The 15,464-nt window shown below is 53.0% G+C and overlaps 1 protein-coding gene across 2 annotated transcripts in view; it reads left to right on the forward strand.

Annotated features, from left to right (window-relative positions):
• Positions 1–15,464, forward strand: part of NOL4L (nucleolar protein 4-like) — a 75,103-nt gene that overhangs the window by 1,454 nt on the left and 58,185 nt on the right. For both annotated transcript variants that reach the window (XR_550799.1, XM_008577065.1), the window contains exons 2-3: positions 5,721–5,832; positions 13,977–14,086. Coding sequence is in view for 1 of the 2 variants with exons in the window: in XM_008577065.1 (XP_008575287.1) it covers positions 5,721–5,832; positions 13,977–14,086 (222 nt within the window). In the remaining variant the exon portion in view is untranslated. The remainder of the gene's footprint in view (positions 1–5,720; positions 5,833–13,976; positions 14,087–15,464) is intronic.

The following is a 15,464-nucleotide window of genomic DNA, read 5'->3' on the forward strand; positions in this document are numbered from 1 at the left end:
CCCCCCCAGCCCTTGCAGCCTGTTTTGGGGCCATGGGGGGGGGGGGGGGGGACAGATAATGATAATCGTAAGAGCACATGCTCCCGTGGCCTGGCATTTACTGTGTGCCAAGCCTGTCCTAAATGCTTCCTGTGTGTGAGCTCATCCAATTCCCCCACAACTCTGTGAAGTCAGTCCTGGGAGTTCCCTGGGGAAGTCTAAGGACCTGCTCCCCACCCTCAAGGAGATCACGATTGGATTTGGGGTGGGGAGGCAGAGAGCAGAACCAAGACACTCGAGAAGCAGAAGAGTCTCCAAGACCAGCTTTGAGAGAGCAAGAGCCCAGACACTGGGGTGGTCTGCAAAGGTACCACTGAGCCGGGGGGCTTCATGGAGAAGGTGGCAGGTCAGCGGGCATTCTAAGCTTTGGGTAGGCAGAAGGGAGCAGAGATGACAAATCCAGGAGTGGGAAAATGTCGCAGATGGGGGAAGGGGAGGCAGAGGGGATGGTGTCCGGAGCAGAGGCCCCCACTCTGCCCTGCAGGAGGGGCCTGCCTGTGTCAGACCCATCCCCCTGCCAGCCCCTATGTCTGACTCTGTTGCCATGGCTCATGCACAGGTCTGAACCAGGTGTCCCGTGCCCACTGCTAAGCCAGTGCAGCCAAGCACTTTATGCTCCTCCACGCTTCACAGCAGGCCTGTGACTGAGGCACTGTGGCCCAATCTCACAGTTAAGAAAACTGAGACCCAGAGAGCTGAGCAACCCATTCAAGGTCACACACACCTGACTGGCAGCCAGTGGTGTCCTCATGCCCCTTCCGTGTTGATGTTCTCTCCAGCTTCCTAGAGATGTGCCTTTCTGTGACTGGGCTTCCCCACCCAAGGCAGATGTGAAACTCCCCCAAGTCCTCTGTATAAATAGACTTAGGCGATGGCGGAGGTGGCCTGAATAAGTCTACAGTTCTCCCATATGGCCTGATTTTTTAAGACTCCAACAATCTTCCTTGTCCTTGGAAGATGGCCTTTGCCCTAAGTGGATCTTAAGGATGGACCCATGTGCTGAAGGCTGCAAGAGTCAGGCTGAGGGAAGCAGGAGGTAGTCACACTGTCACCATCACCTCCTGCTTCTTAACATGTGTACTTCATGAAGTGGGAAGGGAGCTCTGAGGGTATTTCCACCAGAGGGTCATAGAGGAAGGGAGAGGCGCCCAGGCTGGGGCCAGCATGGGCCCCTTGGTATCGGTGAGACCCAGCATGTTTTCTCAGCATGAAATTTACCACTGTGCTGGGCACTCAGCATGTGCCAGGCTCTGCACCCAACTCTTCCAGTGCACCAACTCTCTGAGTGTTCACATGTGTGAAGGTTGGATGTATGAAGCAGGTGCTATTGTTACCTCCATTTCCAGATGAGGAAAGTGAGGCTCAGAGAGACACATAACCTGCCTGAAGTCTCCAGCTGCCCTGGAGAGCCAGCAGCTGGCCCCAAGCCCTGTGCCCTGACCACCGCACCCCCTGCCTCTCTACAACTTCCTGTGGTCAGCTAGTAAGCCTAATGACCTGCTGTTGTCCAGGCAGATGGGCTTGGGCCAGCCAGACCATATGATTTCCCTGGTCCCCTCAGTGCCCAGCACCAAACCTCACCCACAGGCACTCCTTGGGTATTTATGAAGGTTGGGGTCTGTGGCTGCCAGGCTATAGAGAGGGCAGGGCTGGGCTAGTCCTGCCAGCGTTCACATCTCTGGGCCAAGCGGACATCCAGCCCTTTGCCCTGCGCTTCCTGCTTCTTGTCCATATGCCTGCCGTGTGCCCCACTTCCCGCGGCCCAGCCTGGAGCTGGCACATGACTGGCGTGGAGCCAGCTGAGCTACGCACAGAGCTGGAATTTCAGCAGCAGGGCCAAGGCTGCGCTGGGCAGGCCAGGGCCCTCCTGCTGCGGGTGTGAGGCTGAGGGGGCTGGCGTGTGCCCCTCCCTACCCCATGTGCCTCCTCTCCTTTCCTCCGCCTCCTCCCCATCTGTCACTCTTCTCATGCCACCCTTTTCTTTTTGGGGGGCAGGAGGTGGTGCCTGGGTGCTTTTGTCCCCCTCTTTTCATCTGCTCCCATTTTCCTTGACCCAAACTTAGCTCTTCAGCCTCATTCTGAAGATACGAGGCCCCCACCGCATCCATGCCTGTGGAAAGAGTCCCCCAACAAACCTCGTGCTGGTGGCTGCAGAGGCATGGCCTGGCACCGCAGAATGTATGTCAAGCCCTTGACTGAGGAGATTTTGTACCTGTCTCTGGGTGTTTTGCCAAAGCTGAGCCCTGGGACTGCCTCACAGTCTCTAGGGCACAGGGGGCTTTCCAGATTCTTACATGCTGGGGGTGCCTGTGGGAGTCATGGGACTGATAGGCAGATAGACAGGCTTGCTCAGGGCACTAAAGGAGGCAGATTCTTCAGTGGGAAAAAGAACTTTGTAGCATCTACCACTGTCTAGCAATGGATCAAAGACGGCAGGTAATGAACTTTCTGAAACTGGAAGTATTTGAGCCAGAAGCAGATGGCCATTTACTATGGATAATGCAGGATTCCCATTTTAAGCAGGAAGCCCGGGGGTCTTGCCAGTGCTGGGGTCTTGCCAGTGCCAGTGTCTAGGGAAGGTTCCAGGTGGTTCTATAAAGTTCCCTGAACACACATAGAGGACTGGTCCTTTTTTCAACCGTCTTTCCTGCTTTTCTGATTTCTGCATCCATCTGGGTTGGAATGAGTCCTTTTGCTTCCTTTCTCTTTCCTAGGGTCCTGGTAGAGCAGATCTGGTTCTGGATCTAGCTGAGATCTAGCTGAGATCTAGCTGCCCAGGCCACTTTGGAGTTGGGGCCAGATGTGGTCAGCAGCTGCTCCAGACCCACCACGTGCTAATCCCCCCATAGGGCAGAAGGAGGATCTTGTAAAGTGGTGCAAATCCCCCCAATTGGCCTCATCTGTCTTTGTCAGCCTCTGAGTTGGGAGCGAAAACGGGGCCTTGCAAGTCAGCGTCTCTGCAAATAGCCCCTGCTCTCCCTGCCAGTGAAATCTCAGTTTTTACCACTAGGAAAAATGTAAAAGGCAAACTCGCATACAAGAGAGCAAGGCATGAGGCAGCCCAGGGAGCTGGAGGCAGCTGGGCAAGGATGGGGTCCTGGAGCTTCCCCTCCTTAAACACAGCAGCTCTATCTTTATCTGTTTCATGTTTTGGGCTTCAGCATAAGAATCTATTTCTAGCACAGGGTCTGTAGCTCTAAAACCATCTGAAAACCACCATCCTATTGACTAGAGTGTCTTCTAGGATTGACCTTCTGGTTTCAACTCATCTTGTGGTCCTGTGGCCTTCACATCCATGCACTCAAACAGGAATGGAGGTCCCATTTCTGGCCTTGGGCAAAGCCAGGAGGGTGAACCAAAAGATGTCCACAGAAGGTTGAAGGTGGGGTGTGCGTCCTCCTCTATATGGATCCCTACAGCAGCATAGAGCTGGGCTGCACTCTGCACTTTACTGACTCCCCACGGAGCTCTAAGCAAAGGTGCAGACTTTCCAGTTGCTCAAGGAAGAGCTTCCCTCCCCAGCCCTCGGACAGCTCTTAGGACTTCTCACCTACTGGTCTTCAGTCCTGGCCTCCCGCCCCTCTGTGGGACCCAGGGCCACAAGGTGTGTGCCCAGCGCTGCCCCTCCCCATGGCGCTTCAGCCAGCCCTTGCACACCACTGAAGTCCCTCCCAAGGCCAGGAGAGCTGTGACCACCACTCTCACCCCTGGAGAACTATCCTGTGCCCTCAAGGGCCGGGTAGCAAGAAGGGCCCTGCCCATCAGCCAGGCCAGGAGGCCCTCCCTGAACACTTTAAAAAATATTTCCCTGCCCAGCAGCAGGTGAGCAAGCAAGCTCTGTGTAGTTAAGTACGGCTGCCCCTGTTATATGAACCTTTCCCTCCTTCGTCCAGCTGACTGTGCAACCCTCCTCCCCCCAGGTCCTCCACTCAGCTCCTTTGAGGCCTGACCTAGGGTGCCATGTCTCAGGGGAGCTGAGGGGGTGATCCATTAGCCCAAGTCAGCCACAGCCCTCTCTCTGCCCAACACACACCCTTCCCTCTTGCCGGTTTGCTTCTGCAGCCATCAGCCCATCAGCAGGGCCCATCCCTTCCAGCATAGCGGTCTGGGAGGAACATGCTGTCCCCAAGATTTCCAGGCAGCTCTGAGCTGGGGATGGAGACGTCCGTGTGCATGGCAGAAAAGCCCCCGTCCCTTGGCCCTTACACCCGAGAAGGATTCACAGAACCTCTGACTGTTACTCTCCCATCTACCTACTCCAGTCAGAGACACTGGGGTTTGCCCTTGTCCTTGACCTCCAGAGGAAGGCAATCAGATGGGGAATTTGGAAGGGAGATAACTCATCAAGGAGGCTGCCTGCTCCACAGAGTATCAAATCAGCTGAGAAATAACAATAGTGTCACCAAAATTAACTCTGCGTTTGCAGCCAGCAGGAGTGGCCCCTGGAATTCTGCAGGCGGGCTAAGCTGGAAGTGCCTGAGCTGGTCCTCTGAGGACCTGGCCGCAGCCTGGGGCACCCAGGGCCTTCTACATCCCCTCAACCCTGCCCTACCTCCCCCCAACCCCCCTCCTGGCCTTTATAGAGATGGTGCAGCTCGTGAATCCCCAAGGGAGCAGACCAGGCGCTGTCCCGAGAGGAGGCAGGGCCTAGTGCAGCCCAGAGCAGCCCCCTCCGCCCCCGGCCAACCTTCCCAGCTGGGCTGCAGTGAGGATGGCAGAACGCTGGGGCGATGCTGCCCCTTAGTGGAGAGAAGCGGGAGGACCCAGGATCTGGGAGGTGTGTGTAAAAACCAGCAACTGGATATCCTCAGCCCAGGGAACCTGGGACTAGGGGGACTCTTTGGCCCCCACAAGCAGACAAATCAGGGCCAGCAGGTTTCCCAAAATCCAGAGCAAGAGGAGAGGACTGGACTTCTGGGCCACCTCCTCCCCACTCCCCCACCCAGCATTTCCCTCATGCTCTCTCCCTTTTGTTTCTCCCTTCCCTCCCCCAACCTCCCTCCTCTTCCTAGCTAGGGGAGCAGCTTGCTATGGGGCAGTGTTACCTGGAGCACAGGTTTTAGTCTGACACTGCCTTGAAGGAGCTGTATGACCTCGGGTGAGTTAGTTCTCCTCTTTGGGCCTCAATCACCTGGAACATTGAGAGCCTGTCCGGTGTGAAAAATCTGATTCCCTGGCACCAGCTTTTCACAGTTCTCCCTAACAAGGTTCTTGATCTGTGAGTTATCACAGGAAATAGCTTGTAGACCCCTCGGTTCTGTTTCTCAGCCCAGAGCCAGTGAATTTGTAAGCGGGTCTCAGTTTATCCATCTCTAAGAGGGGAAGTTGTTTGTTCTACCCTAGAGAATGCTTATGAGCTCATTTTTTAGCAGCAGCAATAAAATGTTCTGAGAGGAATATTACTTATTAGAACATAAGTTAAAGACTAGATAATGTTTAAATGCTTTACTTTTTCAACTTTTAACCTCATTTATTCAAATTTTTTAACAAATGGGTTTCTGTGAAAGTACTGACTCATTTCTGCAGTTAAGACTCGAGGACATCTGCCCCGTCTCCCAGAATCCCTGCCATCCCCAGCAAGGGCCAAAGCGCCTGCTGCTGAAGCACAGGCTTTGGTGACCCAGTGGCCAAGTTGCCTCCCCACGGATCTACATAATGAGCAAACCTCGTCTCTCCTCCAGATCGCAGAGACCTACGCCTTCCTCCCGAGAGAGGCTGTGACCCGGTTCCTGATGAGCTGCACGGAGTGTCAGAAGAGGATGCACTTTAATTCTAATGGCCTGGAACCCAAAGGTAGGGGAGGTGGGTGGGTGTGTTGGGGGACTCAGCAGGGAACAGACTCCCCCACTGGACGGGCCTGCCTTTCACTGGCACAGACAGAAAAGTGTGGGTTCGGCAGTTGTTACCATCCCCAGAGGCAAACGTGTGTCGGTGTGCTGCCCTGAGAGCCTCATTTTGTTTTAACTTTTTCTAAACCTCAAGTTTTACTTAAAAACCAACAATACCTTTCTCCTGCTTTTCAAGGCCATTTTCTCTTCTCCCATCTAGGTTCCAATTGGAAAGGGCCCTCCCATCCCATTGTCAAAGCTCTGTAATTCTGGCCACCCAGGCCTTGCAGAAGACTGTTTCTCCACACATGAGCCATGTAGGTCTGGCCCATATGCTCTATGATGACAGGAGCTCACCCCTCCATGTGTGTATCCTCCTACCCTGTAGCCCACAACACCTGCCAAGAGGTCCTTCCTTGTGTCTGTCCCCTCCCTGTGCTCACCCGTGTGGTCTCTGATCAGTAAATCCATGGGGATTGATTAGAATTTAAAATGCCCAGAGCACTTGTGACCATTGGGCCAATATCCATGCTTCCCAGCTCTGTCCTGCCCACTGAGACCAGCAGGGACCCCCTTCAGCCCCGCCCCCCCATACACACACCCTTGACCTGAACATCCTCAGAGGCCTCTGGTAAATCTGGGGGCCCATCTGCTTGCGGGTGGCTTGGGCACAGTGACATAGGCCAACACATTTGACTGGGATGATTATAACTCTGCCCTGAGAAATGGTGCCCAGGTGGGTGATTTATCAGCGTTTCTTGCCCTCCCCAGTGCAGCGTGCCAGCTCCAGAGCATTGGGACTGCAAAAGTTGCTAAAGTTAATGGATGCTTTGCCTGCAAATGGGAATAGGCTAGGAATGAAGGGCAAGCTGTTTATCCGGATGGTGCTTAAGTAGCATCCACCAAATCTGAGAAGGAAAAATCAACCACAAAGCCCGAGCAGATGACAACAAAGAAACTGGATGCATAAGCATCCTTTCATTTTAGTTATCCCTGACGCATGTGCACGACTTCTGACACCAGAAGAATCACCAAAGCTAGAGGCTTTCCTGGTCTGTGGGAGCGATTACACCATGGCTGCTTCATTGGGGCACATCAGTCAGCTTCTAAAGCAAGAGGGACAGGAACAGATCTAGTTAATCCCTCATAAAGTGTTGGTTTCGGTAGTAAGGGCAGGGCTCCAGGGCCACGCTGTGTGGGTTTGAATCGCAGCTCTGCCACTACACTGCTGTGTGTCCTAGGCAAGTGATTTCGTCTCTCTGAGCCTCAGTTTCCTCAGTAATGGTAAGGGGTGAAGTGGGGTTAGTAATGGTACTTCCCTCAGAGGGGTGATGAGATGTGGGAGTTAGTTCCTGTCCTGGGCACAGGGCTACGTGCAGGAGGAGTGAGCTGTGGCCGTTGCAGTTCTTGAATGCCTGAGTGACGCTGCCCCATGTGGCCTGGCCCTGACTGAGCGGCTGCAACCCCTGGGCCAAGACTTTAGTACCTGCAGATGGGCCAGGAGGGCTTTCCCTACTGCACTCCCCATCCTGCTAGGGTCCAGACCCCAGGGGCATGTGCCCTGGTGGCAGCTGCCTGGTTCCTGCCCACCCATCTTCCTGTCCCCTCACGTTCCTGTCCTGTTTCCATAGTAACTCAAGGAGTCAGACACAGAACCGCTCTCCTGCAAGAACAGAGGCAAGGCCAAGAGGGGCTGCGTTTGTGGGCTGCTCTGGGGTGTCTGCAGGCCCCCTCTACTCTGCTCCCCAGCTATGAATCGATGGTATGCATCGAGAAGGATGCTCCTCACCGCCCCCACCCTTCTCATCCAAGGCTGCAAGGTCTCCAGGGCTGTGGGCTCCACTCCTCTTCATCTGTGGCTTTCTGTGTGGCTGGGAGGGCAATGTAGAGGACAGCAGCAGCCTCCTTCCTCTCCTCGCTGCCTGCCGCCACCCTGCCCCACGCCCCCTCCCCCAGGAGGAGGAGGAGGGGGAGGAAGCAGGGAGCACACAGGCCAGGAGCCGCCTAGAATATAAACCAGCTTGGTTGGCTCTGTGTGGGAGCCTCTTTCCTGGGGCTTACAGGCAGGACAGAAAACAGGCACCATGTCCATCCACAGGTGCAATGCCACTTTTGTGTCCCACGTAGCAGAGCGTCCTATCACAGGGAGAAGAGAACAGAGGGGCAGGAGACAGTGTAGCCCATGAATGAGTGTGGGCTTGGGGTCAGGTTGGCTGGGTGTGCAGCCCTGTTCCCTGCTGTGTGTCCCTGGGCAGGTCAGGGAGCCTCTCTGAGCACCTCCTGCTCATAACAGCTACTACAGTCCTATGAGGTATTAACCCTGGTTTATAGCAGAGGAAACTGAGGCACGGAGAGGTGTTGAGGTGAAATCACTCATCCAAGTTCTCACAGGAGGTAGAATTGAAGGCAGAAATTTTTTCATCAGCAAAATGGGAGTAATGCCTTTCTCTGGGGGTTGTGAGGGTGGAGTTGAATTAAATGAGCTCACTATGCAGGGCACCTGGTCCACAGTGGAGGCCTGGGGAACATCAGCCTGTCTCCTGTCCATGTCGCTGCACCATAGTTCCCAGACAAAAGACTGCCAATGTCCACGTGGCCCCGCAGAGAGATGCACCATCAGCCTCCACCAAGGTGGGGTCAGTAATGCACCCCCACCTCATCCAGGCAAGCATGCTGTGTCTGCATCCTGGACACAGGGTTTGGTTTCTGGAAGCTGCCAGTGTAGAGCTTCAGAGTCTGAAAGGCTCCCCTGTCTGCTAAATGGCCAGAGGCATTAGGCTCCTGGGCCATCCCTGCCAGCTGGCAGGTTCTCCCCTCTCCTGCCCCAGCCGGGAGCCTGGAGCCTGGAGATCCTATCTCTGCCCGCCATGCTGGCCTTTCTGGACACGGTGAGCCTTTCTGGATGCGGTAACTGCTCTTTCACAGGCACCCCTGCTACACCAGCCCTCCCTCCTCCCTGGGAAATCGGAGCCTGCCCCTGGCCCCAGAGGCAGGCCCAGTGTTCCTGTCCCAGGAAGGTGGGGGAGGGAAGGGGGACAGGGAACAGGATGGAGACCTCTTGAGGGCTGCTGGGAGAATGCCTTGCTTTCTGGCCTCATGTTATAAAGAAAGAAAGGAAACAGAGTGGCCTCCCTTGCTCAGCGGTTTGTCCCCAGCAGAGTGTGGGGGACTGGACAGCCCCGTGCCCTCCCCCAGCACCAGGAGCATAAACAAAGGAGGCTACAGAGGATCAGGAAGTCCAAGGATGGGAAATTCCAGGGCATTCCGACTCCATGCTCCTCTTCCCCCAGCCCCTGAACGAGTCCAGGCTGGAGAGAATGGGAACCGGGTGTGCCTTCAGAGCAGTCCCTGCTCGTGGGGAAAGGGACCTCTGGGGACATGCTTCTGTTTTCTTTGATGTGACAAGATATTGTTGCATGACTGCAAACTAGGAGTTGGTAATGGGCAACAATGGTTAGCCCTCCTTAGCGAGCAAGTTGTCCACTCGGGCTGGCTTCCTTTGCTACCAGGCCCAGACTCCTCTGCGTGGTTTCCAAGGCCTTCCATGCCTGGCCCTTCCAGATCCCTCCTTCCTGTCCTTCCCTAACATGACCCCATTCCAGCCTGTTCCTTTGCCCCTGCAGGGCCTGTCCTCTCCCGGCGCTCATACTTGCTGCGTGACTATGGGAAAGCTGCATTGCCTCTCTCTGCGCTGCTGCCTCAACTGTACAATGGGGGTGTTAATACTGCGCCCACCTCATGGGTTCTTGGGAGCATTGAGCAAGAGGGTCCATATGGAGCACTTAGCTCAGTAGCTGTTAGCTAGGAGATTGAACATGAGTCCTGTTCAGACCCTCTTCACGAAGCTTTCTTGAGCCACCCCAGGGCCCTTTTAGCTCTTCCTCCTCTGTGCTCTAATGGATGCTGCTCGTTCCTCACTCACGTTTCTTGAGCCATGCATGGTTTCCCCACCTTCCCCACCCTGAATGCACGCACATCAGTGCTCCTCGAAGACTTGCAGATCCATTGATTCACTTCCCAGGAAGATTTTTTTTAATCACCTTTTGAGCTGGCCCTGGACCTGGGATTTCTGTTTCCACATCTGAACCCCAGGCTGATCTCATGGCTTCTCTGTGCCGGGCCCTCATCGTGTTGCACGGCCTGGGCGATCCTCTACCCCTTGCCACTGGCACCCAGAAGCTACTGTTGCTCTGGAGCAGGAGTTCCTCCACTCTGTAGGTGACGGCTTGTGAGAATTGCCACCTCACGTGCCACCTGGAGAAATTGAGGACCACCACCTCACTTGAAATTCGTGCTGATTTATAAGTGCCATGGGTGACCAGCTGTGGAGGTCAGCTTTTGGCTTGGCTTGGGTGAAGCCTCTACATCATGGATTATTTTCAAGGCCATGTAAAACTAGGTCTAGTGCTTGAGCTGGTTTCAGTTTTCCTTAGCAAAGAGGCGTTGAAATATTTCTCTGGCACTTTCTCTGCCTCGCTGACCAGCAGCTTGCTGGGTTATTTAGGCTCCATGGCCCTTGCTGGCTTCTAATCCACCCCTCTCTATGGTAACAACGTCCAAACGTGCAGTGGTATTAGGTTATTTGTATTGGCTCGAGTGTGGCCACCACATGTGTTGTCCACACTGGGGGCCCAGCCTGTCTCGGCAGAGCCCAAGGGATCCACTTTTCCGTGTTCACGTTTCCACCTTAGCTCATCCCCCAGCCCGGCACTTGTCTCTCCTGTGAGCATGTGACTCCGCAGAGCACCAATGGCCCCTGCTCCTTCTCTCTTTCCCATTAAGCTGGTCCTGTCAGTGGGCACCACTTCTTCAGAGCACGCGGAGCTCCCCACTGCCAAAAATCCTAGCTGCCTTTCTCTCAGCTGTGGTGTGGTCGAGCTCTGACCTCCCACCACCAGCACCACAGCTCAGTGCCTCACCTGGAATGTCCCCTGCCCACCAAGTTCCAGCTTCTCCAGCAGAACTCACTTCTGGGATTGCAGAACTGAGCATGTCACTGCTCACCAATACAAGATGTTCTCTAATGGGATTGTGTGTTTGCTCAGGACATCCCAGCTTCCCCAAGACAAGGGCATCCTGCCTTCCTCTTCCTGACCTCTCCTGGCTCACCTCTGGGCACTGGAAGCAGTTTCTGATCTGGGAGATTCTGGGGGGGAAACAGACCAAGGAAGACCCCTTTTCCCATCTCCCAAGCATCCCGAGCTAGCCCTTGTTTTTTTTTCCCTAAGTCAAACTGTGACTGGCTTTATTAAAGATACTTTAGTCATGGCACTTCAGGCAGGATGTGGGTGACCATCAGTAAAAGAACACAGCTGCCTGCCTCCATAGACTACCAAGCTCAGAGTCACTGTGACACCCGGTAAAGCTCTGACCAGGGGCTGTCAAAGCGAGGGTGACCCTTCACATGTACCATGATGTCTAATAGCTTCTCACCAGACAACCTCGTCTTTGAGGAAGTGAAATGGAAACAGCAGAGCCCTCAGTCTGAAGACCTAGGAACTGAAAACAGGAACCATCTCAGTGTTGTCACTGGAATGTCTGCCTGACATATTACCTCTAACCCAGTCGATTTTGGGGGGCCACGTCCTCAAAGCCCCCGGGTTAAGGAAGTTGAGTGTAGGCTGACGATGTCAAGGAGAAGAGGATACAAAAGCACATTGAGTTTCCACATACACCAGAGGCTGAGATGTTGGCGTCCGGGAATGTCTGCCACCCAACCACAAGGAATTCTCTTTAAAAAAATGGGGGGGGGGTGTCCATTTCAAGCTGGTTTCTGAGATATTCTATCAGTGACATTTACCTCTTCCTCAAAAAACAAAAAGTGAAACATTCTGTGTGTGACATCATAGCTTTAAAAAGCAAAACAAAGGGCCGGCCCATGGCTCACTTGGGAGAGTGTTGTGCTGATAACACCAAGGCCACGGGTTCAGATCCCTATATAGGGATGGCCGGTTAGCTCACTTGGGAGAGTGTGGTGCTGACAACACCAAGTCAAGGGTTAAGATCCCCTTACCGGTCATCTTTAAAAAAAAGAAAAAAGCAAAACAAAGTTTTGCATTTTTATAAAACTTGATTCAACACATTATTCAATCTGTACGATTGCCTGGCGTACCTAGCCTCAGGAGAACAGCAGTCTGTTTGGATCTCCGTTTCCTGCAGGACTGTTCCTGCTCTTGCCAAGCAGAAACTTCCCTTGTCCTCTCTGGGTAACTTCACCCCCTCCTCTGCAGAGAATTTTTTTTTTTTTTTTTTTTTTTTTTGGTGGCTGGCCGGTTCAGGATCTGAACCCTTGACCTGGGTGTTATCAGCACCACACTCTGACCAAGTGAGCTAACCAGCCAGCCCCCTTTTTTTCTTTTTTAATTGTGTTAAAGTATTACATAAAATTTGTCACTTTAATAATTCTTAATTATACCATTTTAAGGCATTAAACGATATTCACACTGTTGAGCAACCACCATCACTATTTCCAAAACTTTTTCATCACCATAAACAGAAACTCTGTGCCTATTAAGCATTAACTTCTCATTCCCATCCCCCACCCCCTGCCCCTGGTAACCTCTATCCTACTTTCTGTCTCTATGAACTTGCCTGTTCTAAATAAGTGGAATTGTATAGTATTTGTCCTTTTGTGTCTGGCTCCTTTCACTTGGAACAGTGTTTTCAAGGTTGCAGGGGTCTTTTTGGTTTGGCCTCTCCTCTGGAGGGGTAGCAGATCACCCCCAGATTTCCTCTGCATTTCCTCCACCTTGGCCCTCTCACCTGCCTCCCCTGCAGCCTGTCTCTTGGGTATGGTGGTGATGATGGAGGGCAGGCTTTGGCTAGTCTGGAAGTCACTCCTGCTTCTTCTCACACTGCTCAAATCCGAGCCCATCAATGGAACTAGGCACCAGAGGATCTTTTGATCAAAGGCCTGGGGTGAAATGAACCTGGCCTGAAGTCCTTGGAGGCAGGAGGAGGAAGCCAGAGAACAGGTAATTGAGACTATTCCTCCAGCAGCTTGGCCAGAGACTTCAAGAGTTTTCAAATATTCCTACCTTTTGACCCATGAATTCCACTTCTTGGAATCTTTTCTAAAAAGGAAAAGATCAGAAATAGAGATCAATATTTATGCACAAAGATGTTCCCTGCAGTGTTGTTTATAATAGCCCCAATAGGAACCAACCTAAATAGCCAATCATAAGGGAATGACTTAGGTAAATTATGGTAAAATATTACACAGCTATAAAAATAACATTCGCAAAGCAAAATAAGATTTTTGATGGTGGAGAAAATACCTATTATAAAATGTTAACCAAGAAAAACAAACCACCTTTTTTTAAAAGTAGACTATAATTCTCTGAATTCATTATGATATCATGTATGTAAAGAAGAAAGATCACAAGGAAAAAATAAACAGAAGCACATGCTAAGCTGTTTGGTGCAATTATGGTTTTAAATGTTTTTCTTTACATCTTTCTGCACTCTGCAAATTTTCTACAAAAAGAACATGCCTTACTTTGATCATTACAACAAAGCAGTAAGTGGGAGGAATGATGCCTTCCGCATGTGATTAAGGAGGAACCTCGGTGGGGAGGGCGGTTCTGGAGGCCTGGCCCAGACCTGTGAGCCACATGGTACTAGGGGGTGCGGTGGGGTTGGGTGGTAGTGATGGCAACATGTGTTCCCCAGGAAGAGAGCTGACTTAGACCAGGGTTGGAAACTTAAATGCCTTTAAGGGCCTGGCAAGTGTCATAATTGAGCCAAGGTGTGCAATGAGATAGCAGTGGTGGGGACTATGGCAGGATGGAGGGCACACCCCCGTCTAAGAGAAGCGGGTGCAGCTCGCTTGCCTTTGGCAATGCAGGCCCCGTGTGGCCAGAACTTCCAGTTTCAAAGAAGCCAAAAATTCATACTTTTTAACATGTGAAATCTCAAACTCCGGCACCGAATTGAAAAACATTTTCAACACCGCATGGTCCACATGTACGGACCAGATATGGTGGGAAGGCCCCCAGCCTGTGACCTCAGGCCTGTTCCTTAGAGGTGGCATCCCTGTTGAATCTTCCATGTGGGTGACAGGCCCACAGCACAGACTGAAAGTGGGCTTCCTTTTGTTCCTTCTGCCAGAAAACGAGCCTCCGTCTCCTCTGGTCTCCGGGATTATTGACTACAACATGCCCCTCACCTCCACGTACCTGAAGCAGATGAAGCTGCGGGTGATGAATTCCCAGGAGCAGGTAAGGCATCCGTCCCCCCTCACCCCACCTGGAGGTGTCCTGACTTGCCTGGCTGTGGGTGATTCTTTCCAAGACTTGGGGCCACAGCCTGTGTAAACACTCTGGAAATCAAAGAGGCCCTCCCTTATCTGGTTATCTGGCTGTGCAGTCCATGCCGAGAGGGGAGGAGAGGGAAGGAAAGAATGTGTTCCTCGTTAGAGGGTCTGTTAGGCAGACAGCAAAGCCCCAGGGGAAGCTCAGGCCTCGCCACACATTCCCCAAGGGCGGGCAACGGAGGGGGTCGGCCGGAGCTCGCCTTGGTGGTTCTCTCACTCCCTCCTTTCCCTGGGAGGCAGGAGAGGGGGGCCCTGGCTGCCTGTCTGCGGCCTCTGTCACTCTTGGGGCCCAGACAGGCCAGGAGGATGAGACTTGGAGGGTGGCCCGGGCAAGATAAGGCCCTGGGGCCCCCTGACTGTCCAAGACTCCCCAACACTGTGGTTTGCCAAGGGTTGTCAGGCACCATGGAAACAGGCTGTGAGGAGAAAATCCCTCTTGCCTGCCTTCCCACACAGTCCACCTTCTGACCCTTGCAAAGCGAGTGGCCTGACTGGCTTCCAAAGAAGGACTAGGTGAGCGCCAACCCCTCCTTCTGTGCTGCCTGAAACCTGGGTAGTCTTTTCTCACCTCTGGCTTTGAGTGTTCTCCTCTCTTGTGACCTCTGCACCCACTGAGTTCTGTGGCCTGACTAAGGGCATGGGTTCTTTCTCCCCCGTTGGAAGGCAGTTCAGAACTCGAGTGTGACTCCCATCCCTGGTGCCTGCTGTCCTGCAGCACTGGTCTCCCTGACAACCAGAACGTGTGTGCCGAGGGCGTGATGGCTCCGTGGCCAGTTTCATGGCCATATAGCAGACAGGACATGTTCAGGGGGTATATGGGCCCTTGATGGCTGGCTTGAACACAGTACTGAGTTCTGCACTCCCTTGAAGAGGAGGGATGGCGAGCCCTCCTGTCCCCACCCCTGCCCAGCCCCAGAAGTGGAATGAAGCGAGCTTTGCTCTGGATGGTAGAACTGTGTGCATCTCTGTGTCTGCCACGACTTCTCATATGAGAGTGCCTGTTCCATGATGGTTGCATCCCTAAGAAACTTCACCTCATCAAAAATAATTTCAGTGGAAAAAATTGTGTTGGGGTTGGGTTTCCAGCTCACAAAGGCCAAGTTGTTTTTCCTGCAGGAATGTCAATAACGAGGGTGTCGCTTTTGTTAATGGTTATAAAATCTCAACACCACTGAGCAGGTTCAGTGTCAGATCTCCTCTGACTACTGCCGAAGAGTAATTTATGCCTTTCTTTTCCTGTAACCATCCACACCATCACAGCCACCTGGCTTCTTACACATTCT

Source organism: Galeopterus variegatus, unplaced genomic scaffold (assembly GCF_000696425.1).
Source record: "Galeopterus variegatus unplaced genomic scaffold, G_variegatus-3.0.2 Scaffold65, whole genome shotgun sequence".
NCBI lineage: Eukaryota > Metazoa > Chordata > Mammalia > Dermoptera > Cynocephalidae > Galeopterus > Galeopterus variegatus.